At 48.6% G+C, this 27,301-nt stretch overlaps 2 protein-coding genes across 3 annotated transcripts in view; one reads left to right on the top strand and one right to left on the bottom strand.

Annotated features, from left to right (window-relative positions):
• LOC119389686 (sodium- and chloride-dependent GABA transporter ine-like) overlaps positions 1–27,301 on the top strand; it is a 272,940-nt gene that overhangs the window by 47,332 nt on the left and 198,307 nt on the right.
• Positions 1,053–27,219, bottom strand: LOC119389697 (uncharacterized). 2 transcript variants are annotated; one of them, XM_037657058.2, is made up of 13 exons: positions 27,019–27,219; positions 26,707–26,940; positions 25,051–25,250; positions 20,821–20,965; positions 17,900–18,142; positions 6,030–6,083; positions 5,705–5,755; positions 5,487–5,534; positions 5,261–5,332; positions 4,540–4,634; positions 3,263–3,312; positions 3,101–3,160; positions 1,053–2,096 (listed from the first exon to the last, which is right to left on the bottom strand). In XM_037657058.2, the coding sequence occupies exons 1-13, from the start codon at positions 27,136–27,138 to the stop codon at positions 1,180–1,182; spliced, it is 2,289 nt and encodes a 762-aa protein (XP_037512986.1). In that variant the 5' UTR covers positions 27,139–27,219; the 3' UTR covers positions 1,053–1,179. The 2 variants fall into 2 exon arrangements, with proteins under 2 accessions (XP_037512986.1, XP_037512987.1); XM_037657059.2 differs by lacking the exon at positions 20,821–20,965 and having other exon boundaries at positions 3,263–3,307.

Genomic DNA, 27,301 nt, shown 5'->3' with positions numbered 1-27,301 from the left:
CGTGCGTTTGTATGTGTGCGTGTATAATACGCAAGCAAAAACGAAAAAATATATACAAAAGAACATTTTCCTATAAGGATCCTTTGAATTTCGTGGTAGTGGCATAAAAGCCGCCTCTGGGACAAGACGTAATGGCAACATTGAGATTACACATCAGAAAAATGGAGCCTATGGGAAGATTTTGTGCCAGACTTGCGTTGCGGGGGTCGGGAATGCGCATTTCGCTGGGCTGTTTCATGTGCTGACGAACGTTAAGATGAAAGACGGTGTGCCGATGCCGTCCGACAACGGTCCGCAGTTTCTTAGAATGAAACTCTACACTTGTACACTGCTCCTCCTTACCCTACGCGCCTTCGATTCCCCGTAGAGAAAAGAAAGTTTGCGTGGAGAATTTTCAATGTGTAATCACATCTGTGCTGGTTCAACGAGAAAACTGAGCCTGAAAGGATCAAAAGAAAGAACGTGGCCTCCGTTCTTGCTCACACGTGACCAACCATGTATCTTCTGCGTCGTCACATGCACATCCTGGGAAGCGAGTATTCAAGCGATATTGAAGCTTGTATACCATGCAATGCTGTCGGAGGACATTCATACAACGCAAAAAAGAGAAAACAGTAAGATTACAAAAAAAATGAAAATGTGAACAGCTTGCATCTAAACGGTGAAGCAAACCAGGCTGTCCCCATTGAACATCGGCTGCTGGGGCAAGCATGGTGTAGGTAGAACATCGGCTGCTCCATTTTTTTTTTCCTAAAACGCTTTAACCACAAATTCAAGCGGAACATTTCTGGAAGTTGAGCTGAAGCAGAAAGCTACGTTTTCCACCTGCATTATTACTGCATGTGCCTTGTACTTCTGCTAGTCGTTGTAGTGTTAGCTTGAAAACTGTTCACGTGTGAACACGCTTCGAAACAAGACTGCACAAACAAAAGTTGCTATAAGAAGGACAAGAGAGGAAACGACTTCCTCTGTACGACGGATACGTTCGCCAAGCTCCACAACGTTGACGAACTTGCTGGGCAATAGCTGCAAGAATCTGAAGTAAATATAAGGAAGGGGAAAAAACGTTTAATGAGTGGTAACGGGAATATACATAAGATGAATGATTCGACAGAACGTCATCAAGAGACGATGATGAAATGAATGCAGGCAAGAATAATTGCTTTCTCACGCACACCGTTAGTCGTAATAGTCTGTTTCGGTGCCGTTTACGACTCCTCCCAGAGCCACTGCCTCGGACGCCTTCGTTGTGACATTCACGTTCAATGTTGTCGTCGCGTTCACCTCAAAAGCACCGTTTCTTGTCTCTTCGTCGACCAGGGCGGGATGCAACGACTCGTTTCGCCACACGTGATCAAGAGCGTCATTTGCTGCCCGCTCCTCGTCCTCGCTTAACAAGGCGTTTGAAGACACGACCTCCTCCTCCTTCCCACCGGGATCGCTGCGGTCACCCTCATAATCGTCGGCCGAAGATTCGTGCGACGATTCTTGCGGCGCTCCTATGCCGGACGAGTTGTCCTGCCGCGTGTCATTGCTGTCCACAGCGTGTCCAGCGAAGTAGGTGACCTCGGTGCCGTTGCCGACCAAGGAAGTGTCGTTGTCGGAGGCGGCTCCGAGGGTCACGCGAGTGCCCAGAAGCCCGCCCCGCCTGCTGCGAAAGCCGGTCTCTCGCGAGCCGTCGCTGACACTGACTTCGACGTCATCGCCAGGAAACAGGGCGTTCTCGCCTCCGCCATTGTTTCTCTCTCCAGAGGTCGCCTCGGGAGGAAGCTGGGACGGCGAAGCGGACTCGTCCTCAACGACCGACGGCGGCCTGCCGATGCTGTCGGTCTCGGACGTGGACGCGGGACTCACGAGCACCTTGGAGCGCCATTGGAACACGGGCTTGCGTGTGGGCTTGCGCGTGGGCCTGCCGCGCCGTCGGTGCGTCGTCGTGGCGTTAACGGAGCGCCGCCGAGGTCGGTAGGTCCGTGTGCGGTTCCAGCGCCTCGTCAGCAGCGAAGGCGTTTCCGATACTATGGGCGGCGGGTGTCGCCTCAGGACCACCACGGGCGTCCGGAGCCGGCGATGCCTGGACCGCTCCGTGAGGAACACCACTGTGCAAGGGCAACCGTGCGATTGTAGTTTGGTTACCCGTTAAAGTTATAAATATCGGCAATAAACTTCTTCGAACAAGACGGACGTTCAGGGTGAGAGGAAGGCTTAAGTGATGAGAAGTGGATACGTTTTGACTAGAGGAACTGCAGGAGTGCACTGTAACTGGACAGGCTGGTACATCATTAAGACGGGTACATCAGCGTCCTGACTGATCTTCTATCACTATCCCGTGTCTAGTGCTGTTTATTCCCGTCTTAATGACTAGAGGAAGTTGTCTAAGTCAAGTCCCTGACGAAGCCAGGTCCAGTTGTTGCCAAAACGTTTATCGCATCGACATTCTTCTTCGACGACTTACCACAGTAATTAGGTTAGCCGCATGCAATGGCCTCCGTGTTTCATGTAGGAAGTACTAGCCGTACGAGCTACCGCTTTTTTGAAGTCTCAAATAGCCTCCAATGAGCAGAGCATCACCCACTTTTCAACGTGCCTCACACCGCGTTCAAATCCGCTTCGAACTACAAGTAAGCTTCTCAGAGTACGTAAAGGACGATCGCGGCTGCCAAACACAGCAGCGAATTCTTTATAACACGTTCGTCGTAATGTCTGACATATCGACGCCTTAAAAACACTGTCGTAGCCACAGAACATTTTGTACAATGGGAAGTGCACAGCGACACTATCTTCTGTAGAGCGATCGGACGTCGTCCCCTCGTAAGAGTATTCAACTCTTACATAAAAAAGGGTTTGGACCATCGGTGCCGAATATTCATGTATACCTGACAGGGCTGGGTATGACCATCTGGTCATACCCGAGTGCTTGTATGTTGTCATTTGCAGCATTGTACTCAACGTCATTTTCGGGGAGGTCACCACCTTCCAAACGTATACCTATATAGTTGGAATTTAACAAAGCGCGTTCGGAAAGCTCGGCCCCGTCTACGTTCTAGAAATTGTTGGATGCAAGGGTTCGTGCTTAGACGCATAGATAGGCGAGCTTGCTTACAGTTGGGGACAGCATAGTCCGAGTCGTCGAGGTCCCTCAGGACTTCTTCCTGAGGACTAGCTGAAAGAAAGGACACACAGTAGGCTTTGTCCTATTTTGTGGTCAAGAAAGAAAAAGAAAGCCATCCCCTAAGCGCGTATCAAAAATGATGACCACTCTTACCCTTCAAGTATTCCCTGTTTCGGTAAGTGGGCACAGGCGTCACTCCTGTCCTGAAAATCAGGGAAGCCCTTTAGGACCATGAAAGGGAGACACGAAATCCTACATGGAAGATGTTTCTGAAAACGTTCGCTACCATTAACAATCATATTAAGCTCCTCACATTAAACTAAGCGAGACATATGTAGTGGATGCACTTGAAGCAAGTTCTGAAAGCTTTAAGTTAATACAGGTTATGTGAATAGGCGCTGGTTGCAGTGAGGCTCCTGTCACATTAACAACTGCACTGTAGTGGCGGCTCAACATTTTTGATGTGCATTACGACGTGCACTGACGTCACCGTGGCTGCCATGTTTGGTTACTTGCACGGTGCTCATGGAGCAAGGAAAAACACCAGGAGGGAGCGTCACGTGACAGTCCTAAAGCCTAGTCATTAAAAACTTAAGGGAGAAACAGAGCCTAGTCACAAGACAGGCAGGCGCCACTGTTCGTTGGCTCAGTTTGGTTGGGTCAGCTGCGGGCACTGCGGTGGCCTAATCCGACCCAAAAGGCACCGCGCACTGGCCTCATGAGGCGTGGCGTCAGAGACAGTTGGCTTGCCGAAGCTAACGAAATCACGTGACACTCCCTCCCTGTCCTTTTTTTCCTTCTTCTAAACGTCGCCATACCATCACGTCACGTGCAATCTATCAATAGACCTTGGAACGTCGTCTTCACGTCATAGAACTATACCCAGCTACAACCTAAGAAAAAATGTCTGCTCCGCCCACAGCCTTCGCTGTCCCTGCCACAGGGAACTTGCAAAATGTTCCATCCAATAGCACTTGTTAATTTTTGTGACGTCAGTCCCTTATCGAGTCTTTCGGATGGTTGACTCTTCCATACAGACACACGTTTGTGTCGCTAGTTCCAGGTCGGAAACTTGAACGTCCTGGGAGATTTCGTCAGGGATTCTGACATCGCTGCTCGGCCAAACGTAACGTTTCAGGTAGAAAAGACGAACCTCTATGCGAAGTATTCACAGTAGGCGAGAAAATGTACTTACGATTCGAACGGAAACCAGCTAGCACGACAATCCTTCACGCGTGAGGGGCAGGCGCGTGGCGGTTTTGTGGGCGGATCCGACATTCTTTTTTAGGTTGTAACCGAATGTAAGAAGGTCGGCTTGAATACGCGTAAACATTCGCCCCGAAAGCCTATAAAAACTCTTTTTACTGATAGAATTAAAGCTCAATTCACGAAAGGTAAGGCGTAGCATCATGGTTCAGCATTGACAGCACCTTCTGTGTGGACGATGCCGTGGATGATGTAGCCCCAGAAGACGCCCACCAGGGTGACCATGGCGAAGGAACAAAACGCGATGATCGAGATGCTCCTGTTAACAAAGCATAATAATAAAAATAATAATTTGTGAGATTTTACACGCCAAAACCACGCTATGATTACGAGGCACGCCGTATTGGAGGGCTCCTGAAATTTAGACCCTCTGCTGTTCTTTAACGTGCACTGACATCGCACGGCACACGGGCCTCTAGCAAAGGTGACCGCTGCGGCCCGGATCGAACTTGCGACTTTTGGGTAAGCAGCCGAGCACCGTAACCACTGTACCACCGCGGTATAGACAAGTTCACAAAGCAAGTATCGGTAAAGTAAAGACGACGTTACTAACAAAGTAAGAATGAAATTCGCGAAAATTATTCATACGGAAGCATTGTTACGTTCACTTTCTGATACTTGCGTTGCTCCCATCACTTTGTAAGGTCTCAAGAACGCTGCAGTGCACAACATGCTAAAAAATAACGCTACGCTACGTCGGTAGCACCGAAAACGCTACAATACGTCTTCATTTTACTAACAGCACCGACACATTTCACAATGAACGTTCACCAACTCGCCAACCTCTCTATCCTGATTCTGTCTTACCTTCCATGATCAAACAATGTACTACGTCGCCGGGTTATACTAAATTTCACGACCGCATAATCAGCCGTTTGTGCTTACTGTTTCTTCCTGAGCGTCCTTCCAGGTGGAGGGGCGTTGAAGCGCAATCGACGATTGAGAGACTCCGACGACCTGAAAGTGGACCAGCGAACTTCAGGGCTTTCTCGTGACGCCCTAACACATGGTACATTGTTAAGAGTTCAATTGAATTACGGGGCATGCGCAGTTAACTCATGAAACGCGGAAATACGGCGGTCTTCTGCTTCCGGTATTCCGTTGTCCTTACCCTTCTGAGACGTCCTTTGAGAAGGACACTCTTCGAGAGACTTCCATTCTAGAAAAGTGAAATATAAAGGTTAAGATAAATCCCATATCTGTCTCCCTCATCAGGGCGTACAGATTGCCCGAATAGCTGGCCACCTAAAAAAAGAAAGGTTAAGAAATTCTACAGCTAATTTTGGCACTCGCTCGTTGAATATTGGAACAAGTTGGAAAAGCTCATACCGTTTCGATCGCTCTCCTGGTTTTCTCAAGATGGAAGGCACCGGTGGACCACTGCAGAGTAGTAATGAAAAATAAGTAAACTTGAGAGCTTCTGAAAGGCTTTGGAATCGGGAATTGCTGGGCGAGTTGGTGCAACATTTTAAGGCAGGTGAGCGTTAAATTAATACGGAAAGGAGGAAGGACGTGGACCTGAAAGCGTCTTTCCTATTTCTACGTTTGTGTGTGTGTGTTTCTTGTGTGTGTTTTTTTTTTCTTTAATACGTAAGCATTTCTATACCGACTCAACGGCTTTAAGCAATGACGAGTCATTGAACACTTTACTTACATTCGATAAAACTCCATGGTCTCCGCATCCGGTATGACCTCCTGATCTTCGTCCCTGACAGGGAAAACAGCGTATCAGAAAACACGGTTGCGTGCTAGATTCTGCGCATGCTTGCACAAAACGTACTAAAACTGGAAGGCATGACTGTGAATGGCAAGGTCAGAGTCGATTTCGATATAGTCGTGCATTGCTCTGACGCACATTTTACAAAGTATTGTCACTTTTTCGCCCCAGAAAGCTTGGCTGGAACAGGCTATAGCGTCGCTCGAGCCACTGCTTAGACGATAGGTCATGAGACGACTTTAGAGCAGTGCCTACCGGAGTTCGCACGTTTGTACTTAATGTAATCTTCGTGTATACAAGCACCCGAATGTGGCCAAGTGCGATCACATTTCTACACTGATACTGTAGAAATGTGCTCGCACATGACCTACACCTATATGACATAATGTGATCTACACTGACCACACATAATGGTGTAGCAGTGCCGCCGCATGTTGGTGGTATCAGTGTAGATTACATTATATCAGGTCTGTGGTGGGTCTGTGCGTGGTCGTCGTTTGGAGCTGTATAACACGACAACTAATAATAAAATCTGGGGTTTTAAGTGCCAAAGACACGATGTGATTATGAGGCACGCCGTAGTGGAGGGCTCCGGAAATTTCGTCCATCTGGTGTTCTTGAACGTGCACTGATATCGCACAGTAGACGGGCCTCTACCATTTCGCCTCCATCCAAATGCGACCGCCGCGGCCGGGATCGATCCTGCGACCTTCGGGTCGGTAGCGGAGTACCGTAACCTCTGTACCACCGAGGTGGACAACGTGCAAGTTTCTTTTTCGGTAGCGAAATGCAGTTAGCCAACCTCCAATGAGAGAAGACCTCCGAAAAGCATCTGTAAAATAGTCCATACTTACAGCTCCATGATGACTTAAGTAGGGACCTTCACTGGAAAGGTGAACAAATGAAGAAGGATGTCGTTTCCCCAAGTCGTTCAGCGCGGACGGGGTGTTCAGTCGACACTACTTGGACGTCGCCCGCAGGAGAGGCACGGTGTCCAGCTGATCATCGCTACCATCGCTCAAGACGGTAACGCACCGCGCACAACATGTAGAGCGCCAGGCAGGGCGTTCCCTTGGATGGCCACACTCGTTGCACAAGCTACGCGAGGCAAGCTTTTTCTGCTCAGCGAGTATCGATGGTGCCGCCACGCAGGACTCGCGCCACCTCGCGGATGCTGCTGCCCTCGTGCTACACCGACAGAGGCGCCCTCCAAATGCCGGCCTCTGGACAAGCAGATGTGCTACTCTGTACACTATCGAATTCCGCCACATTGTCAAATTTCGGCAGCCTAATCGTCTCTGCAGGCATTTTCATAAAGTTGTTCTCTCTCTCTCAAATTTCGCAATGGCGGCATTTTAAGCCAATCAGAGAGAGGCCATAAAATCGGAGTTGACCAATGGCGGAATCTGACAACATGGAGGAATTTGACAAGGTCCATATCGTGTCCGAATCAGCTGTGATGATAATGACGACGATCCCAGACAATGGCACATACGCGCAATGAAGACAGTGATAACGATATAGCTGCCACTGCTGATAATACCATTGTCATTAACTACACAACAATACATCTTATCGGTGTAAACAGTAAATCGATAATGAAGATTTCTTCAAGAAGCCGGAGGTGGAAAACAACTTAAGACAAGGGGCCGATGGGGGAGGAGGTAACAGTAGTTTAAAGCAGTAATGATAGTGATAAAACTAGAACCATTGATCATATCGTTGTCAATACATATGCAACTAACTGTACAGCTTGTTCGTGTAACACTAAATCGATAAGTCAGCACAAAGCCTTCCATGCAATGCTTGCAGAGAGCCTTTAAAGACGTTCAACCATTAATATCCGGCTGTTTACGCGGGGTCGCAAAAAGAAAGAGAAAGGGGGGGGGGGAGAGACCGCGTAGAAAAGATGTGCGTAGGCGACAGGACTCGAGTTTGCAATCTTCTGATCCGGAGTCAGACGCCGTATCTGTTAGGCCACGTGGACTGTTTTGACGCGATAGCGTTAAAGAGCTCGTTACGCATAAATTCCGGTGTCGGCGTCGGTGTCGGTGTCGTTGGTTGTGAGCGAAAAATCATCATCTTGTCCGTGACCGAAAAATCGTGAAAGATGCAAATAAAATAAATAATAAAAATATGCGGTTCCAGTAAGAATCGAACCCAGGCCGTCTGCGCGGCAAGCAGGTGTTCTATCACAGAGCTACGCTATTGCTTGAAACTGCTTCGGAAAAAAACACTATATGAATGCCATGTAGTGGAAGGAATCTCCTTAACGCATGTAATATTGCGTGGCAGAAGCGTAGAATCGCGCCAGGCGTCAAAACATGTGGATTGCGCAACGAGTTGGTGTTTTAAAGGCCCACCCATTATAAAGCACTCAGACATATTTAATCATTATCATCTGCAAAAGCATCAACAATGTGAGCAGCTGCGTAGGTTCGCGTGTTGCCTTACGGACGCGTAAGGCAACCTTCCCTGTTCAGGAAGAATAATGGCGTAGTGGGCACTTATAACAACTGTACTTGCAGCATGCATTCTTGGATAGTTTGAAACGGCCAATGTTACGCGCACAGTCTTCGTTTCCTTACGGCACGGTTAAGGCATGCACCTAGACCAGGCCCGGCGAGCCGCCGTGGCCAGTGGGGCTCTACAAGAGGGATCCACCCGGGATTAGCCACGTACTCTAATTCTTCCATAAAGTTTATTCTCTCTCTCTCTCTGCACCGAGCACCGAAGCCAGGATAGCAGTTGAGAAGGCGATGCGCACGAGGCCCGATTACGCTATCGCGTTCTACTCTTGAAGGCGAAGCTCAAGCGTCCTCCAAGTTTTTTTTTTTTTTTTGCTTTCTCCCGTTGTTACATGGCGGTAGAGAGATGGTAGTTGCGCTAGTGCATGTCTCAAGGGCATTGGTGGTACGTGGCCGATTGGCCAAGAACTTCGCGGTGCGAGCGAAACTACTTCTCTAGCATAAACATGTTAAAGGCTAATGGGAAATTCAACCGTAAGAAAAATGACATAGTGCCAGAGCAGTCACATAGGTGACCGAATAAGGCATGCGCTTGAACGAGAGAGAACAGATATATTCGCATTTCCTCAACCCGTGGCCAAAAATTATCAGCTCTATCTTCTTGAAATAGAGGCCAATATTTGAGACAGAAGGAGGCAACTTTTCCTTTTTTAATTTGTACTTCATTCCCGCAAAAATTTATTCGCAAGTGGCGTCATTCACACTTATAGTCATCCTTTGCTTGCCCGTTTCCACCATCTTCATGGTCAATACCCCGCAGCGAACAGGCGTCACGAATGCTCAGGAGTACAATGTGAACAGTCTGGTTTCACTTCTCAATTACACAACACGATCTTGTTGCGCCCCCTCCCAAGTCTAACCGTATAAACATCCAATTTTCTGTTTTAAACTTTGAATTCAACCACTTCATTCTTAGCTCATCCATTATTGCGGATACGGATCGTCTTTTAATATTAACATCATCAAAAAATTGGCAGCTCCATCATCAAGAGGCCTATTTGAGCAGGAATAACGATTGAAGGACAGCTGACGCAATTATTTACGTTTTTTTTAATTTCTTTTTTGGATGCCATATGACCTTATGGTCATATGGCATCCAAAAATGCTCAAATGGTCATATGACCATATGACATATGGTCATATGCCATATGACCATATGACTTGATAAGGAAAACCTCTTCCAGTAATCAAAATGCTCGAAGGAAGGAAGGAACAGGATTCGTTCCTTCAAGAATTCCCGGCAATGAAAAAGGTTTTTCTCGTCAAGTATGTTGTACAAATCTGCCACCTTGCTGCGGCGGCACAGCGATGAATCTATGCTAGATTTCAATTCTTCGCAAAGAGGATTAGGGTATTTATTTATTCATTTACTTATTTGTTTATTTATTTATTACTATTATTAGTTTTAAAAACTTTGTTTTTTTATACATTTCATCAAGTACCGAAATTTCCCATAAAATTTCACAACGTTTCTACTTTATAGCTACCCTATCCTTACGTTTTATAACAATTTATAAAACCACTCAATCCTTGGACATCACCCTACTGTGGGGTTGAGTCACAGATGAACAAGAACAAGAAGGAAGAAAAGGAAGAACCGCTGCCGCCGCCGTCGTGAGGGCCTCGGCTGTGGCCCATGTTCGTGAACATCGCCGTTTCGAGGACAGTTGCTGAGGCCAGCCGGCCAGACGGCAACATGTCGCGGCGACATGAGGTACGCTTTCCACGAGATCGCTGTGAATGTTCGCGCCCGTGCATGGCGTCTATACACCGAATGCAGGCATCGCTGCTTCCGTTTCCTGTCACCTTCATGCCTCAAGACTCGAGCTTACAAAAACTGCGTGGATTTGGCAAAATGAAAACACGAATCGCAGTAACCGGGAGCCAAATGAACAAAATGTTCTTGGGCAAAAAATGTAAGATACACAGGCTCGGGATGTCTAGCACTGCGGCACCACAGGGTAGTGCGATGCATCAAAGGCGTTCGACGAGCAACTGTATCAATTCCTGTTGTTCCTAGAACACCTGCCATATGTAAATACCGGGGTTCGCGAAGCACCGTTATAAAGTTAATTTCTTCACCTTGCTAACGATAGGTACCTGAGCGTCGCCATAATGATCACTGGACGGCTGCGAGCCTGCGAGTGCGCCTGTTCAAAAGTGTAGGGTACAGCGGCAGTGTGCACTTGTATACACTTTTGTATGTCCCCGAACGCTCTCGAAGGGTTGCTTGGTAAACTCAAGTGTCTAGCAGCAGCTGTTCAACTAATTTGCTTCTCTTGGCTCATCCTTGCTTTGTAGACTTCCGAATTTATCTTTCTAAACGACAGTCCGAAGCAGGGCGTAGCCAGGATTTGGCTTCACAGGAAGATGAAGGGAGGACGTTCTGCATGCACCCAGTGTGTCCTGTGTGTGTCTTATACATATAGAGGTAAAATATAGGGGAGTGCGTTGCTGTACTCTCAATCCCCTCCCCTTCACGGTAGTGTCCGATCACACAACTATGCAGAAGAATAACTTTTATTGAGAGAAAGGGAAGGGGGTTTAGGAGCTAGATGGGTGGGGTCCCGTGTCCAAGGCTTCACTGGCTTGTGGTGGCAGCCGGACATGGCCCAGAAGCGCTAGTTGCACCTCCAGGTCCAAGCTAGCGAGGAGTGCCCCCCATTGCTACACAGAGTTTCCTAATCCACACCTATGCTGCAAGCAATTTAAGTTATTTGGTCTTTTACTGCAACCCCACGAGGTGTGGTAGGGCGTCGGTGGCGAGTCGCGGACAATAGCGCCCATACAACGTTGGAACAATTTTGTTAGAGGACTTCCCTGTAGATCTCATCAGCTGGTCTAGCGCGTCCTCAAAGCGACGTTCTCTGCCCTCTGCAGCAGAAGCAGTCCCTCTGCTAGCCCCGATGCGCCAGCCGAGGAAGCGAGAGCGGCCGCACCAGAAGCCGAGCCGCCGGTGGCATGGGCCAGCCAAGCGCTGCGCGAGGATGTCCTCGTCGACGACGACGGAGTGGTCGTGTTGGCGCCAAGGGCAGAGGAGCAAGTGAGCACCGTCACCGTGAGCACGCTGACGCGGGTGTACGGCGCGGAGTACGAGCAGAGGGTCCTTCGAAGCGCCCGGCGACAAGAGTAAGTACGTACCTCCTTGCTGCATTCTTTAGTAGGACATCACGTGTAGTTGCTTGTGGGGAGGCTGAGGGTATTTATATTACTGCCAGAATATGTTTGCAAGACATTGCGCCAGCGCTAGCTGATAGGGACATAGATTCAGTAGACAGATAGGTATCTGTAGTTGGAACAAACTTGCTTTTTTCGATGTTACTGCTTACAGGGTATGTCCAAAAAGTAATGTCAGTGAGTCGATTAAAAAGGATGTATTGACCAGATCAGTACAACACAATTAAAGGTCTCAAAATAGGCTCCTTCTGCGGCGATACATCGCTTTCAGTGAGATTTCCAGGCATCGAAGGCGTCACAGTAGGTCTCCTCCGGAAGGTCCTTTAAAGCCTTGTCAACTGTCCCGAAATGATGTCCCTTCATGGGAGTTTTCAAGCGCGGAAACAAAGGGAAAGTCTGGAGGAGCCATGTCAGGACTGTAGGGCAGCCGGTGAACCCTTGGCACCTTTGAATAGACAAGGAAGCGGGTCAAGACGAATGTGGTGGGGACCGGCGCGTTGTCATCGGTGACGGACGTTGACCGCCGTCCAGCGCGGGCTTCGTCGCTGACCTCTTTACGACCTTCTATAAAGGTCTTATGCCACCGGTACACTTGAGGTTATGACTAACAATTATAACCCAAGGTCTTTATAACAGGAAATGTTTCCACTTCGGACTTGTCGAGTTTCACACAAAACTTGATGACAATCTTTTCTTCCAACGAGCGCTGTACTCTGGCTTGCACGGGAAATGAAAACGACTTTCACTGAAAAGCCCCTCTTTACTCTCCAGGTGGCAGTAGGTATACGACAGTGCGACCGCACGTGCGTAAGCTAACTTCCCCTTCTACCAATATCAAGCGGTCCTAGCCTGATGTGTGGTATATACGCTTTACAATTTAATCATTGACATTACTTTTCGGACAAACCCTGTATATATACCTACTCGGCCAGTTGACAATCCTTCTGAACACAACTCGCCATGGAGAACCACCATGACCCGTTGTCTTTGCTGTGACCGAAGTTGCGACAACGTCCGCGACAGCCGCGGCGAGGAGACCGCTGGAACTCAGTTTTCAGCTGTGGCCTATGTGGTGCCCTCTATTAGTACTTCACGAAGCCCAATACCCACAGCGCTCCCAATCTCCAATAACTCTTAACATCCTTTCTTCTCCTCGCTCTTGGAAACAGTGCCTGAAACCACGATGCCCTCCTCTCCAGTCTTAGTATCTTCCTTCTTTATCCGACTTCCGTTACCGACACTTCAGTGGCACGGCCACTCAATGATTTTAAGCGACCGTGTCAGTGGTAGCCCCTTTTGTGACCTTCACTGACGTGTCCGTCACTTCTCTTCAGCGAGGTGATTTTAGTTCAGGTTTACTGCAGGCTTTGCTTTAACGTGGCAAATCTCTTGGTTTTCTCTTCCATCATGACCACATCGGTCGCCATGGCTGTAAAAGAATGGCTGAAACGATACACGCCACACAATCTTATCCATAGTAGTGCGCAGTGTTTGCTATTAGAAGGGGCCAAGTCTCACAGCAGCGGCAATACCTCTCCCCCTCTCCCCCATTGGACGTGCCGACAGAAAACAAGCTTCACAATGGTTGGTTCCCGGCTTAAGGTGGGAACTAAACAGTCTTAGAATGCAACATCTGGGGTTCTCAGCCGCCATTATCGTCAAAAACCTGCATGGCCATAACCCTGCACATTAAACAATGTCGGATGACAGGGCACGTCCCAATGAGTAAAAATATGTGGCTGACTTCGCCCCCCCCCCCTAAATGAATAGGGGGGAGGGCACCCCCCCCCCTCTTCCCTGTGCGCACGCCTATGGTTTCAGCTGGCTCTGTAATGGACGTCGCTGCGCATATAGTGCTTGACAATGATGCATTCGCAGGAGGAGCGAAAGGCGCCAGCAGCAGCAGCAGCAACGTTGCAACCGCGACGACCGCGGAGAAGCCGACCGCGACGCGGCAGCTCAGAGCGGCGGGGAAGAGGACCACGAAGACGAAGGCGGCTCTTCGCGGCAGTCGCTGCTTCTCTTCGTCGTGGCCACGGCCATCCTCATAGTCTGCATGGTGGCCGGCTTCGTCTCCATCGCCCTGCTCGAACAGGTCGAGCGGCGAAAAAGTGAGAACCACCGATTCCTCGCATTCACAACGGAAAATATTCGCTTTCTTTGCGGGCGATTAACTCAGTAGGCGAACGAAATCGTTACGTACAGTACGTACAACGCAAATGCATCTAACAGAGCCTGCGGTGTTCGTGTTGTCCTAACTGTGGATTGCAAAGAGTTGCCTGTCGAAACGCGTGACCGAAATGCAGACGCATTATTGTAACTGCGACCTCTTGCCAACTTCTACTTTTGGCAAGCTTAGGCGCTCGTCCAATATTGTTTGCATTTATCAACGTTGGCGCCTCCACGTTGATAAAAAGACAAAGAACGTCAGATGTGTGGCATAGTATACGCGTACGCATATGATGTGCCTCCCTCCAGTAGCTTTTTTTAAGTACCATGCGTGTATTGCAGAACACAGCGTAACAAGTAAGGTTGCATCAATGTAATAATAGTTCTGTGTGCTCTAGAATTAGTATGAGTGATCTAGACTCTAGTTCTAGGTACTACCCACCTCCCATCTCTCCAAGTAGAGCCCTCATTCTAAACTCATTCGTACTGCGCAAAGTACACTCCGAAGAGGAGCAGTATACGCGATGTATTGACACCAGCATTCCCACGACTGCGCTCTTAATGCGGATGACGTCAACTGCAATTGACACTCCTGTGTGATGAAACTGGGCACATGCACTATAAATGGCCCAACAAGGAGCTCCTCTAAACCAAAAAAAAAAAATTACAGCATATCCACGGGTGAATGATGAAGAGCTTGGGCGAAGCTCCTGAAGCAATCATGCGTACACCGTGAAATGTTCGGTGGTTTCGCCCAGCAGTAATCAAAGCGATACGCCGCTTTGATTACTTTTCCTGAAGCAATCATGTGTACACCGTGAAATTTTCAGTGGTTTCGCCCAGCAGTAATCAAAGCGACACGCCACTTTGATTATTTTTCCTTTTTCCGTTTTTCCTCCTTTTTTATTTGTCTATTTTTCAATTTTTTTATCTTTTTTATTTGTTTTTTTATTTTTATATTCTTTATTTTTTATTTTATTTATTTTTTTCTATCTCTATGGGACAGCGCCATCTATTATACTGTTCGGGAGATACTGCCGCGGTTACGCCTGACATGGGACAAGTATAGACTAAGAGGAGCTACGCCCCTAAAAAGTCACAGTTTCACCGCAACGGCGAAGCAACTAATGCGACAGCAACAAATAGTAATGTTATACGAAGTGAGGCTGGCAGCTAACTCTTTTGGGTCCAATCTCGCGTAACTCTACAAAACGCTGGTGTAAGAGAATACGGCCCCTCCAGGAAGAGATGCTCTTTCCGCACAGTCCTTCGCGTTGAGAGCGCAGCACGTAGAAGGGTATACGAGCCGCCCGCTGATGGCTGCCGAGATAGCGCGCGCGCCAGCGATCGCGACCACGCCATTAGAATCAAAGTTGCTGCTCGAGCGACACCCCCCTCCCCCTTGCGTCTTTTCATGCTCGTTCAAAAAGGGTGGAGCGTTTCCTCTCTGCTTCGACGGCAGGCCTCCCGAGCGGGGTGATGTTATCGCATGCGCCTTCCGAGCGACTGAGATGGGCCGGCTCGTTTGATCTCTGCTTCAGCAGCGTTCGTCGCCTCCGCTCGCGCGCTTTTACCTGCGGTAGAACGTATGATGCGCGGGGGGATGTTATCAACTTGGACTTTATACATGTCATGACAACGACGGCAAAAACCCGTCGAGAGTGTCCATACAATTGCTATCGCGATAAAGAAAATGTTTCGAACTTCCTGTTCGTAATCATGCGGCACCTCCATAAGAAAGGTCATATTTGTTTCTGTACGGCTCTTCCAGAAAGGGTGTCCATTGATACTCCCGACTTTGACTAAGGCGGCACGGAGCTCTGCGGCTACGGCTAGGCGTCGTCCCATGGAAGCGAGCGCCGGTTCTTCACGAGCCGCTACCCGACTTACCTGGACAACCGACGTGCAGCCCGGACGAAGAAGCCATGCATACACAGCCACTACATCGATGCGTTCCTACTGCATCAGGTTCTTCACGCCGACAGTGCAGAATGAACTTTTTCACTGAACATTTTTTTTTTCCTTCGTGCACCTGTGTCTCTTTTTTTTTTCTTAACTTCTAACGCATGCTACCTAACGTGCTGTCTGGCATTAAAACACCATTCTACGGGCAAGCGTACGCAAAGACTGCACTTAACATATATATGTATACATGCGCCACGCATTACATTTAAGATTGACAACTTTGGTCATCTGACGTCAACGCTTGGGCTTTGGAAGACGCCACGATTAGTTACTTCTACTACCGCTGTATCGGTAACGTGCACCTACATTGACGCGTGAAGAGTGGTCGCCATGGCCGGGAATCGAACCTGCAACATCATGCTAAGCGTCTAGAATATCCTTGTCGTGTCACGTAACTGGAAACGGCTGAACAGTTTGGGAAGACAGCGAAAGCCATCTTTTTCTTCCCCCCGCCCCCTTGCTCCCTCGGAAAGCTTTCTCCATCGAATGTGGTTTTGCACTGCCTCAGGGATCGGAGGTATTAGAAGCTTTTTGCACCTCACGTGGTTCTGCAGTGCCTCCAGGATCGGTCCACCTTTGACCAAGCGACGATGTCGTGTGATGATGTGACGTCACAAATTTTGGGAACCTATGCCGTCATGATTTTAAACTTAGAAGCACGGAAGCTTGGGCGAGTTTGTAAGACATCATGGCACAACTTCAAAGCGCTTAAAGCGCTTTGGGCTTTTCTGAGCAGTTTGCGCAAGTGTGCACGCATGTGCGCCATCTAATAGGGTTTACCTTTTTCCAATCTTTCTTGTAATAAATTTCAGTTTCAAGTTAGCGCTCGTCGTGTCCACTCTTTTTCGTTTGTCCCTGTTTTTAAGCGCTTTGAAGTTGTGCCAGGACGTCATGATGACGTCAACACGTGATTATTTTTTTTTTTGCGTCACTTGTGTTAACGCTGCCGGTCACTTTTCGCGTTGGATGAGGCATCTAAGGCTTTTGCCTTAATGTAATGTGTCAATTCAATTTTGCGGTAAACTTTTTGTCGCAGCTGAAGGCCCTATTGCTATCGCAGTAAGGAAAACACACACAAGAGCAGATGGCGCTTGTCGTCTATAGGTTGTAAACAATTCGCGCTACCATTTTGTTATTGCACTAAAGATAAACGACAGCAAGCCTTCGTCGTTGCTATTGCTCTTCGCTTCGGGTTCGTGTGTCGTTTTCTTCGACGCTTGCCGTGGAATAACGCTGGTTAAAATCTTCTCGCTCTCCGACACCAGCGAGAAGTGAAGCTGAAATATAAGCAACAGGAGCATCACGTAACGACACTTTGAAACGGACAGTATAGTGTCGCGTGGTAGTAGCAGGCGCTGGCAGGCCGGCAGAAACATGTCTAAAATAACTTTTATTTCGTAACAGATACTTTGGCTTGGCTGGTGCCACTGAAAATAACACACCTTCAGCTAACGTTTCACGCGCTGAGTGATAAGTGCATGAAAGAGGGTCACCACTATTTATACGAACTCTACATTTTTGTGCGAAGGGATTACTTATGACCTAACCTATAGAAATAAGCACACCAATCTGAGGGGAATATACTATAAACGCTTAACTAAAGGATCCGGTAAGCCTAGCATCGCTATTGGCTTATATGCACTCTTATGCACGATTACACTACGTGCAAACGCGTGCTTGTTTGTACGGCACGTGGGTTCGTATTCATAACTTAAAAGACAACAAGGAGTGTATAGTCGAAGCACATAACTAAAATGTCCCGACCGACACAAAGTCCGAAACGTTGAACATCCCTTCTTTGCTCAATGTGTGTCATGTGGTTAGAAAGGCATACACTGCGTGTCACGTGACACGCACTGAGCAAACAAGGGACGGCCATGGTCATTTTACTTCTCCACCGCCACGTGACCTATCTGCCTCATTCGCACAGCTTCCAGCATGTCTCGTAAACAGCGCGTCTAAGCTCACCTGCTGTTTGCTGAGCAGCGGCACGACCATGTTGAACTTGTCGATCTTGCGGTTGATCTGCGCCGCCGCCGAGTCCATGCTGCGCACGGCTTCCTGCCACGAGCGCTGTTCGTCGCCAGCGAGCGGCGCCGCACCCAGCTGTGATCGGCGCTCGGAAAGCGCGCTGCGTAGCCGCCGCTTCTCCTCGGAGATCTCGCGCTCCAGCATGACCCACTCGGGCACGTAGCCGTTAGTGATAAGCACCTGCAACACCAGCGGGCGGTCTATATATAGTGTCAACAAAACAATATGATTGCTGTGATTTTATGTGCCAAAACCACCATATGATTAGGAGTCACGCCTTAGTGGGGGACTCCGGATTACATTTCGACCACATGGGGTTCTTTAACGTGCACCTAAATCTAAGCATACGAGTGTCCTATATGCACTTCGTCCCCATCGAAATGCGGCCGCTGCGGCCGGGAATCGAACCCGCGCCCTCGAGTGTATACCAACGCACCACCTATACATACTAAGCTCCCACGGCGGGTCAACGAAACAATAATGTTTGCTAAACATGTTATTACTGGCGCAATGCTTGAAACATGAAGAAAGAACAGAGAAGAGACAGAGGAGCGCCGACTGTCTCTTTTACGCTAACTCCTACGCTTATGCGTTCTCGTGGCGTTCCTGTCTCTTCTCTGTCCTTTCTTCGTGCTTCAAGCATTGCGCCAGGGGTAACATGCTTAGCAAACTTAGGCACCAACTAGCCCTGGAACAAGTTTTAGAGAAACAACAATGATTCGCGCTAGAAAAGACGCGTTGAACTTCGCGTCTTTAAGCGTAGCGACATCAGTTGCTTGCGGCAGGCGGCCTATAGTGCGCGTATGAATATGAAATGTGAATATAAACTTAAGACAATAATTAGAAAGGCACCGACGAATGTGTACAGGCATCTCTCCTTCGATGCACCCGACGGTTTCGCCAGCGCTTGCGGCTCTCTGGCAACATTGTGCATTCACCGGAAACGCACCCTAGAAAACTTCCTGTTTACCTTGTTTTAGCGGGGTTTTAGGCTGCGTTGCTGGCCGCGGCTGCTTGTGTTTCGATGTTTTCTGCTTGTTCCGATGAAGCGCTCGCGACTCGGGCACTGCTCTGTAGTGCCAGGATGCAGTCTGCGATCCGGAGCTAATTTGCTCTCGCAAGTCAAAACGTTCTGTTGCCCGAGAGGTGAAGGCAGAAAGAGCGCCTGGATTGCAGCGATCAGACGAGAAAACTGGATTCCTACAAAAAGCGCGTAGATTTGTTCTGCCCACTTCATCAAAGGCAAGTAAAGTTCAAAGCATACTCTAATGGCACAGAGGCGATGCTGAGACGCTAGTCGAAGGTCCTCAATTACAAAGAACACGTCAGACGCCGTCGTCTTCCACCCGTGGCAGATAAGTGCGCTGACACCTAAAGTGGATAGCAAAATGTGAAAGCTGGCTAACGCCGATAATCCACCGTAAAGGTGTTTCCTGTAGCTGGAACCTCATCAGGGATGTGTACTGTTCGAAGCAACATGCGGGACACCAAAGCAGCCACGCTCAACATGAATCGCCGCACAGTGTACGTCGCGGTGCCCATGTTTTGTTGCAGTTGCGTTTGCGTTTTATGAGAGCGACGCCTGCGAATGGGTTCGCATAGGTGCGAGCAAATGACTCATCGCCTGTCTTGTTGCCGCCAATGGACATCGTCCCACTCTAGCTAAATTATCTTTCGGTGTGATTGTGGGAAGTAGATGTAGGCGGGTTAACTTGAAAGTTTGATTCATGAATACTGTACTCGTGAGCAAACCATAGAAGTTCGCGTGACTCAGTCACACGTGACGTCATCACATGAGTACATTAATCTATATTATCTCAGTCGCACCGAGAACTTCGGATCGCGCGCAATTCCGATCGGCGCCGATCTCTATCAAGAGTGCCCAGTGTGACACAGGCGCAGTAATAAGCGTTTTATCGAGAGGTTGTGCGCCTAGACGAATATACATAAATATGTGCGTGGCTGTGATAGGAGGCAGGATTTTAGCTCCTGTCGAAAAGCTGAATTGCACGACTTTATCCAGCGGACCAGGCAACTCTTCTCGCCGCTGCAGCTTCTGCTTGTACCTCTCCCGTGCGACGTCGTCGAGCCCCTTCATGCAGACGCTAGACATCGATCTAAACACATCTGAAGGAATGCGCCAGAAATAATAGAGCAACAAACTCAAACACACCAGGAAACACCGCCGGGACCAGTGAAAACGTATTACCGGAAGTGGCGCACCGGAAGTCTTCTTGGGCTCGAGAAAAGTAGCTGTGAAGGAACTATGGGACACGGCTGACAATGTATAGACCTTTTCAAAGGACGGAAGGATCACCTTCTTTCTGAACTGTTGCACGGGAGTACTAAAGCTGACGTCACAGCCTCGGCAGTGCATTTTTGGGAGGCCACTCACGCATATTAACAACAGCCCAAAGCGGAATATAGCGGCGCCGAGGGTACCTTCGTTGACAAGGTGCACAGGCGAAACCTAGAACATTTTGCAGCTCGTCTTTTTGTTATCTTCGTGTGTACACAGTTGAAGCGTCTTCGTATTGTGCGGCTGCTACTTCTCGCAATACGCATTCATCACGAAACTCAGTTTACTTCTAGCAAGGCGAACGGTTAACATTAACAACAACAACAACAACAACAACAAAAGAGCTCGCTCACTCCTTGCTAAACGACAAACGTCGCATCGGATTGAGCTTAATCACTCGGATTCAGTGTCTAAATGTTCTCTCAAATTATCCGCGGACTGGATCACCACGGGCTGTCGAATCGAAGTTGATTCTACTGACCGACAAACACCACCGGAGAGGTGTGCAGGCAAAGAAATGGATTCGATTTCAAAACGGTGTATATAAACATGTGCCAACCTCATTGAGCTTTCGGGTGGTGCTGTCCACGTAGGGGTTCTCGGGCGCGAACTTGAGCGGCTTTCCGGAGCCCGGCAGGTTGTTGAACTCGCCGCGCGCCATCGACTCCTGGATCAGGTCCTCCACCAGCCGCTCGATGGCTTGACTGCGCAAACAGCAACAATATCGTCTCTTCTCCTTGCCACTTATTTCTTCATAAAACACGTGGGCAATGTCAGAATTAAGCGTTGAACCTTTCAGGATTTCGCGCTTTTCGGCTACATATATCCGCTTGCGCAGTCGAAAACGAACAAAACAAAGTGAAATCACTTGATCGCGCACGATCGTCATGCGAGACAAGGCGGAACGGGCGTGCGACTGCGTGGGAAAGAAGAAAGAAGAGACTCCCGAATAAACTCGACCATTCGCGTACTGTGCGTAATCTTAGCAGAACAGACTCAAACAATGGCGAAGCTTCCACAACACTGCGGTGCAGCCTGCGCCGAGCGGTGCGAACAGATTTTTTTTTTTTTTTTGAGCAATAGGCGTGCTCGAGACAGCGTCACGTCTCACAAGTTGCTGCGTAACTGATAGCGTAACGAAACCCAGCAAGATGAAAGAGGTTGTGCCTATGCAGCGCACAGAAACAACACCGGCAAAGGAAACGCCCCGACAATACACGAGTGTCATTGTCGATACGCACTCAATTTCATAAAAGGATGAAGCTAAAGTTTATACCAAATGAAATTATTTAATTGACCTTACGAAACTGCGCAACGCCCTATCAAAAATGGTACGTACAGAAGGGCTCCGCGTAAGCTGGACTTTCATCCCTGCTTTGAGGGCACAATACAGGTTTAAGTACACGGGGCGATCAGCATTTCGTCATCTCTGGAACACGAATGTGAGTCGAACCACCGACCTTATGAGCTCGAGAGCCGAACGTCGCGCCTCCGTCGCTCACAGTGCTCAAGGGTGGTGTTGGGGGTGCACGGTGGGTGTTTCAGTGCAAGCCCACGTGAAGTCGTACAGAGACGCACACTGATCGCAATGAGAAACGTCATAAAATACGCTAGGCGTGCAAACACGGACACAAGAAAGAAGTCAGAACAACATAAACGCCTGCGTTTGTGTTGGCCCACCGCATTTTACCACGAATTTCAGCCAACTAGCTTAGCTTTCTTTCATTCTCCGCAATGAGATACTCGTACGAGTAGAGGGTGTGGTGAATATCATGGCAAAGACTGAGATGCTCAAAAGTGGTAGTCCGAAGCTTCCGCCTGAAGGCAACAACTTCATTCCTCTTGGGGTAACTGCGCTCTGTTTCCACAGCTTTCGAGTACCGCGGGCGCAACGGACTAGATAGCCAGGAGTAAGCTGCGGTCGGCCGCACGCCTATAGTCGGATACAGATTAATAAATCCAGAGAGCACCTGCCCAGATGACCTAAGCGCGGCAGCCTCCACGATTAAAGAAATATCACCACTTGGAAATGTTCTTCGAAGGCGCCAACACCCGCCGTCCGGCTCGTGACGTTAGTCTGGCGTGCGCACCAGGCCCGTAGCCAGAACATTTTTTCGGGGGGAGGGGGGGGGGGCACTTGCTGAAAACCTTGACATTTTGAGAAAAACACCTATTTCTATTATTTGTTTTTGGTAGAAACACACACTTCACCAAAATTTCGGGGGGGGGGACCCTAGCCCCCCCCCCCCTGGCTACAGGCCTGGTGCGCACCCATTGGTGCAGGCTTGTGTGCATGCGCCTCTGAGGAGGAAATGCCGCAGACATCTAAAGTTGTATTCATTAGTTTCGACCAACATCACGCGCAGCAGGCCCTTAAAACATGGCGCCCTTGAAAGCTGGCTTCTCCGTCGCAACAGTCGTCGTAAGGGGAAGCCTGCTTCCGTAAGTTCACCTAACGACAGTCTGTTCAGTACACTCCCGCTGACAACCTTTGCACGGAACCACGGAAAAGTCATGTCAGGTGTCTCCAATACGTAACAGCATGAGATTTACTTTATAGAATTTAGGCCTTCAGCATCTAAATAGGAACGCTATGATGGACAAGTACACAGTCATGAGAATTATTCTTTCAAGGAGGAACAAAATGAAGGCCAAAGTTCGCTCTTCTGTACTTTGTAATGGGACTTCTGCTCCCGTAGGTCGATCTGACGTCCATAATTTCAAAGCATATATAATGTAGTGTGAAGAGTACGTTTATTTAGATATGATAACTAATAAACACAGGAATAAGAATGAATGATGATGAATAAACGTTTATTTTCTAGCCAAGACCCGGTTATTCGCACTGTCCGCGAACTGTAGGTGGCGCGCAAGTCGACTCAAGATGGCTGTTCGAGGGATGATAGGCGCTCTGCTTTGCCCTGAGAGACCCTTGTAAACACAGCTCGTTGCGTGTTCTTCAGCGTGGTGCGACACGTTTTGCACGATGTGCGACAGCACATTAGCTGTAGACAGGAGCCTTTTCCTCTCAGGTGTCCACAGCAGCTCGGAGTCTGCGCAGCACGTCTTCGTTAAATAGCAAAAATATGTGTTTCAATGAACAGTAAAAGTTATTGGCAGATACAGAGGGCCCCACTTTTCGTCTAAGACACTCTCTCGATTCGTTTTAAGTTCATAAAACTGCTTGTTGTTAAACGGACGCATCATGTCACTTTAGATCGAAGCTTGCATAGATTGATTGTCTGCATTGTACAGGCCTCCGACGCGCGCAAAACCGTTGTCACGCGGCCACTCGTGATCACGGTCAGGGCCGATCTTGATTAGGCTCGGTCCGAATCAGGTGCTGCTACACGATCTCTTGATCGCGATCAGGCGCAATCGAGATCACGACGATTGTTATTTTGGTGACGTCTACGCCGAACTCGACGTGGATCAGTTTGGACCAATCACGATTAAAAGATGCGATTCGGATCGGCTTTGATCACGATCAAATGTGCCCGTGCAATACTGTTATTATAAATCGCTATGAATATTATTCGATCGCATCGAAACAGCTTCATAAGATTACGACCGAGCGTAATCCCGATGGCCCTGGCCGCGATCAAAAGTGCCCGTACAATGTCGGAGCTTTTTGAAATATTTCACGGAATTCGCTTGTGTATCGAAGTCGGTATTGAATCTCTGTAAAAACAACTGCGAAGATCACACGAAAACAAGCAACTTCGTGTCCACTAGGTTTGCTCGCTTGCTTGCTCGTTCCTTAAACTTCCTGCAGTTTGCAGCATTTTTTGTTTACTGTCCATCGCGTCGCGTCACGCTAGCACGTATGGGCCTCTACGTCAATTAAAGCGAAAAGTGAAAGCGATTTCCACTTAACTGTATTGCTCCAGAAGAAATCACTGGGGATGAAATGTGCGCTGCAGACCCGCATCGGCGGCGTCACAGGCTTACCGATTCGAAGCCTCACCACCCATTCCTTTCTTTCCCGCGGATTTTGCGGGAACGAATGGAGGCTTATCTTCTTAAGGGCAGTTCGATTTGTGCACTGGGGCACGCAGCACATCCGATTGTTGTTGTGCTTCTTAGCCATGACGCGCATAAAAAGAGTACAAAGGCGCGAGGCATTTGACTAAAGCAGCCAAAACACGCGTCGTCGTCTGCCTATCCTCCAAGAGTCGTTGCCGCCATGCGCCGCGGTGCGGCGCGACAGTCTACGGACATCGCGAATACTTTAGGCGGCAGGTTTCCTCATTCCAAGAATCCTCCTGCCTTAGCTGCCTTTTTGGCCCTGGCGAGGAAGGGAAAATATAGTGTTGGCCGCATTCTAACCGTCTACCTCAAACGGCGTATCGAATCGGGCTCGATGACACATTACAGAACTCGAAGCAAACAGCGCACCGTGTTTCTGTACTATCGTCAGAGTTCCGTCTTTAGCGCTGTTTCGTTTCTTTTTTTTTTTTTTCAATGCATGTCAGGAGCGGTATAGGGGGGAGTTGAAAGCGAACTAACTGTGAATTAAGGGGGACATAAATTGAATACCGCCACTGTGATAACAAAAATTTTCAAAAACGCGAGGTACATTCCAGCAGTGCATACCACATGTATAGAACAAAATGCAGCCGGTAATTGGGAGCAGCAAAAAAGCAAAAAATGTGGGAGGGGGAGGAGCGGGTAGGTAAACACTTCCAGGCTCCCTTCCGCGCTCCCCTGCCCCCACCCCCTCCTGTAATTGATGCCTCTGATAGTAATCACAGGATGTCACGTGTTACCGGATGTTCCTGACACTCACGTGGTCTTGTACTGCCGCGCCAGCGTGGCGTCCTTGAGGACGATCTCCTTGGGCGCGTCGCCCTTGCTCACGCGGTGGTCGTGCACCCGCTCCACGGCCTGCTGGAGCCGGTGCTGTTGGTACTGCTGCCACCGCTGGGTAGGTGTACCGTGACCGACGCCATCGTAGCTCAGGTACTGTCGGTGCTGCGGAACCGTATGCTGCGCGCGACGCAGACAATTACGGAGGCAGTTCAATCATGCCGTGATGTAACCACGGCTCAATTGAACAACCGGACACTGGAGCGCTTCAGAAATGACCTACACTCGGTTACTACAACAGTGAACTAGGGTATATTCTAGTTCACTGTTTACCCAAGAAAAGATGTCAGCTCCGCCCACAGCCATTGCTGCCCCTCCCACACAAAGAATTGGCATAAATCCATCCAATAGCGATTCTTATTCTCGTAACGTCAAACATTTCTCGAGTGTTTCATACCGTTCTTTTTCCCATACAGACACACGTTTGTGTCGCTGGCTTTAGGTCGGAAATTGAATGCCCTGGTAAATTTCGTCAGGAATTCTGACATCGCTCAGCTAAATGTAATGCCTTATGTGGTAGCGACAAGCTCTCCATACGCTCAGTACTAACATTAGCGGAGAAAAAGTACTTACGGTTCAAGCGGAAATCAGCTAGCACGAGTGTGTTTCAACGGTTAAGGGCAGTCGCGCTGCAGCTCTGTGGGAGCAGCTTACATTTATTCTTACTGTGACCGACTGCAGCTACAGCTATAGCTGTGGTTACAGTTGTACTCGCTAATGACGTGGCAGAGCTTTGATCACTTTTCCGAGTTCGTGCAGAGCTGTGCGTGAGAGAGAGAGAGAGAGAGAGAGAAACAATGAGGGAATAAGGTTGGGAGCTTAACCAAATACGTGTCAAGTTGGTTACCTTACACATATGGGAATAATCGCTAGAATACGCAAGAAAAAAATGCGTAAGCAAAATTTTTCACTCCAGATGAAAACCCTGCTGCAAAATAACAAACTGACAGTTAACGTTAATATACAGAACATATTCGCTAAGAGTTTACAAGTGCTCCTTAGTCCAGCCGACTTTCATTCAATGGGGCTTTTGTGGGCACCACTGCGCATTGCCTAGAGTTAAAGCGTATATATACACTTTAACTTGGCTACCTAAGGGAAGCACATATAGCAATATATCTAGAGTAGGTCAAGGTGATCGCTTCCTTCAAATCTGGTCTCTCATCGAAGCCGAAATGTCTCGCTTACTGAGCGAAGGCGGGAAGCTGTTTTGACATTATAATATCGGTGATTTCCAGAAAATGCGAGGCTTTGCTGAACACTTTGTCATTGTTAGCTAGTAATTAGTGTCCTCTACAGGACACTTAGTAGGCTAGGTGTCCTTTGCAAAGATAAGGTATGATATGTGGTACGTATCTACTTTAAAAAGGACAACCGACACCACTGTATTCGTGTTTTGTCACTGGTGACCGTCAACTAGGTGGGCGACAGATCTGCCTACGAGGGGCGCACCCCTTGTAGATGAACCTCTTGGTCAATTTTCACCGGGAAAATTATATACACCAGTCACCGCATCTCACTTACGACGACCTTGTGACCTCTGTCTCGTTGCTACTATATACGACAGTTCAAATACCTTAATGCCAAAATCTTTTTCCAGGACTTCGTTGACGTCGTCGTAAGCCGGAGCGGCATCTCCGGACAGGTGATCCCGAACACTCTCGTAGGCGGTCTTGATTTCGTCGAACTTATCAGCGCTCGCCGTGTCGCTCCCACTGTCCGGATGGTACTTTCGAGCCAACTGAACGAAGGCTTCTTTTACCTCCTTCATGCTGGAGTCTTCGCCGATTCCGAGAACTTGGTAACATTTCTGCGTCAACGGGGGAAAAGGCTGGCTGTTACTGCGCGTCGGTCATCTACACTCGAATGCGGGAAAGCGACGTCATACCTTTATGTTTTTATAGCTGCTGCTTCGTCTTAGAAGAGGTGTAACTCCGAAAACGCGACTGACACATCCATACACGGACGCTGTAGGCAAAGCGCAAAATGTACTACGCGACAGCAGCATTTCAGGACATACCGAAACCGCAGAACCGCAGCACCAGGCTAAGCTAAACTAGGCTCCGTTTTGATTGCCGCTTGGCTTTCTAAAGCCGTTTTGGGGCGATGAAAGTAACATTTTGTTTAGCTTCTTAGCTGATAATAACAAATATTTAGTACATGTGAGTACA

Source organism: Rhipicephalus sanguineus, chromosome 4, assembly GCF_013339695.2.
Source record: "Rhipicephalus sanguineus isolate Rsan-2018 chromosome 4, BIME_Rsan_1.4, whole genome shotgun sequence".
In the NCBI taxonomy this organism is placed as follows: domain Eukaryota; kingdom Metazoa; phylum Arthropoda; class Arachnida; order Ixodida; family Ixodidae; genus Rhipicephalus; species Rhipicephalus sanguineus.
Note: the sequence above shows the minus strand (reverse complement) of the source record. Positions and strands in the feature narration are given on the sequence as shown.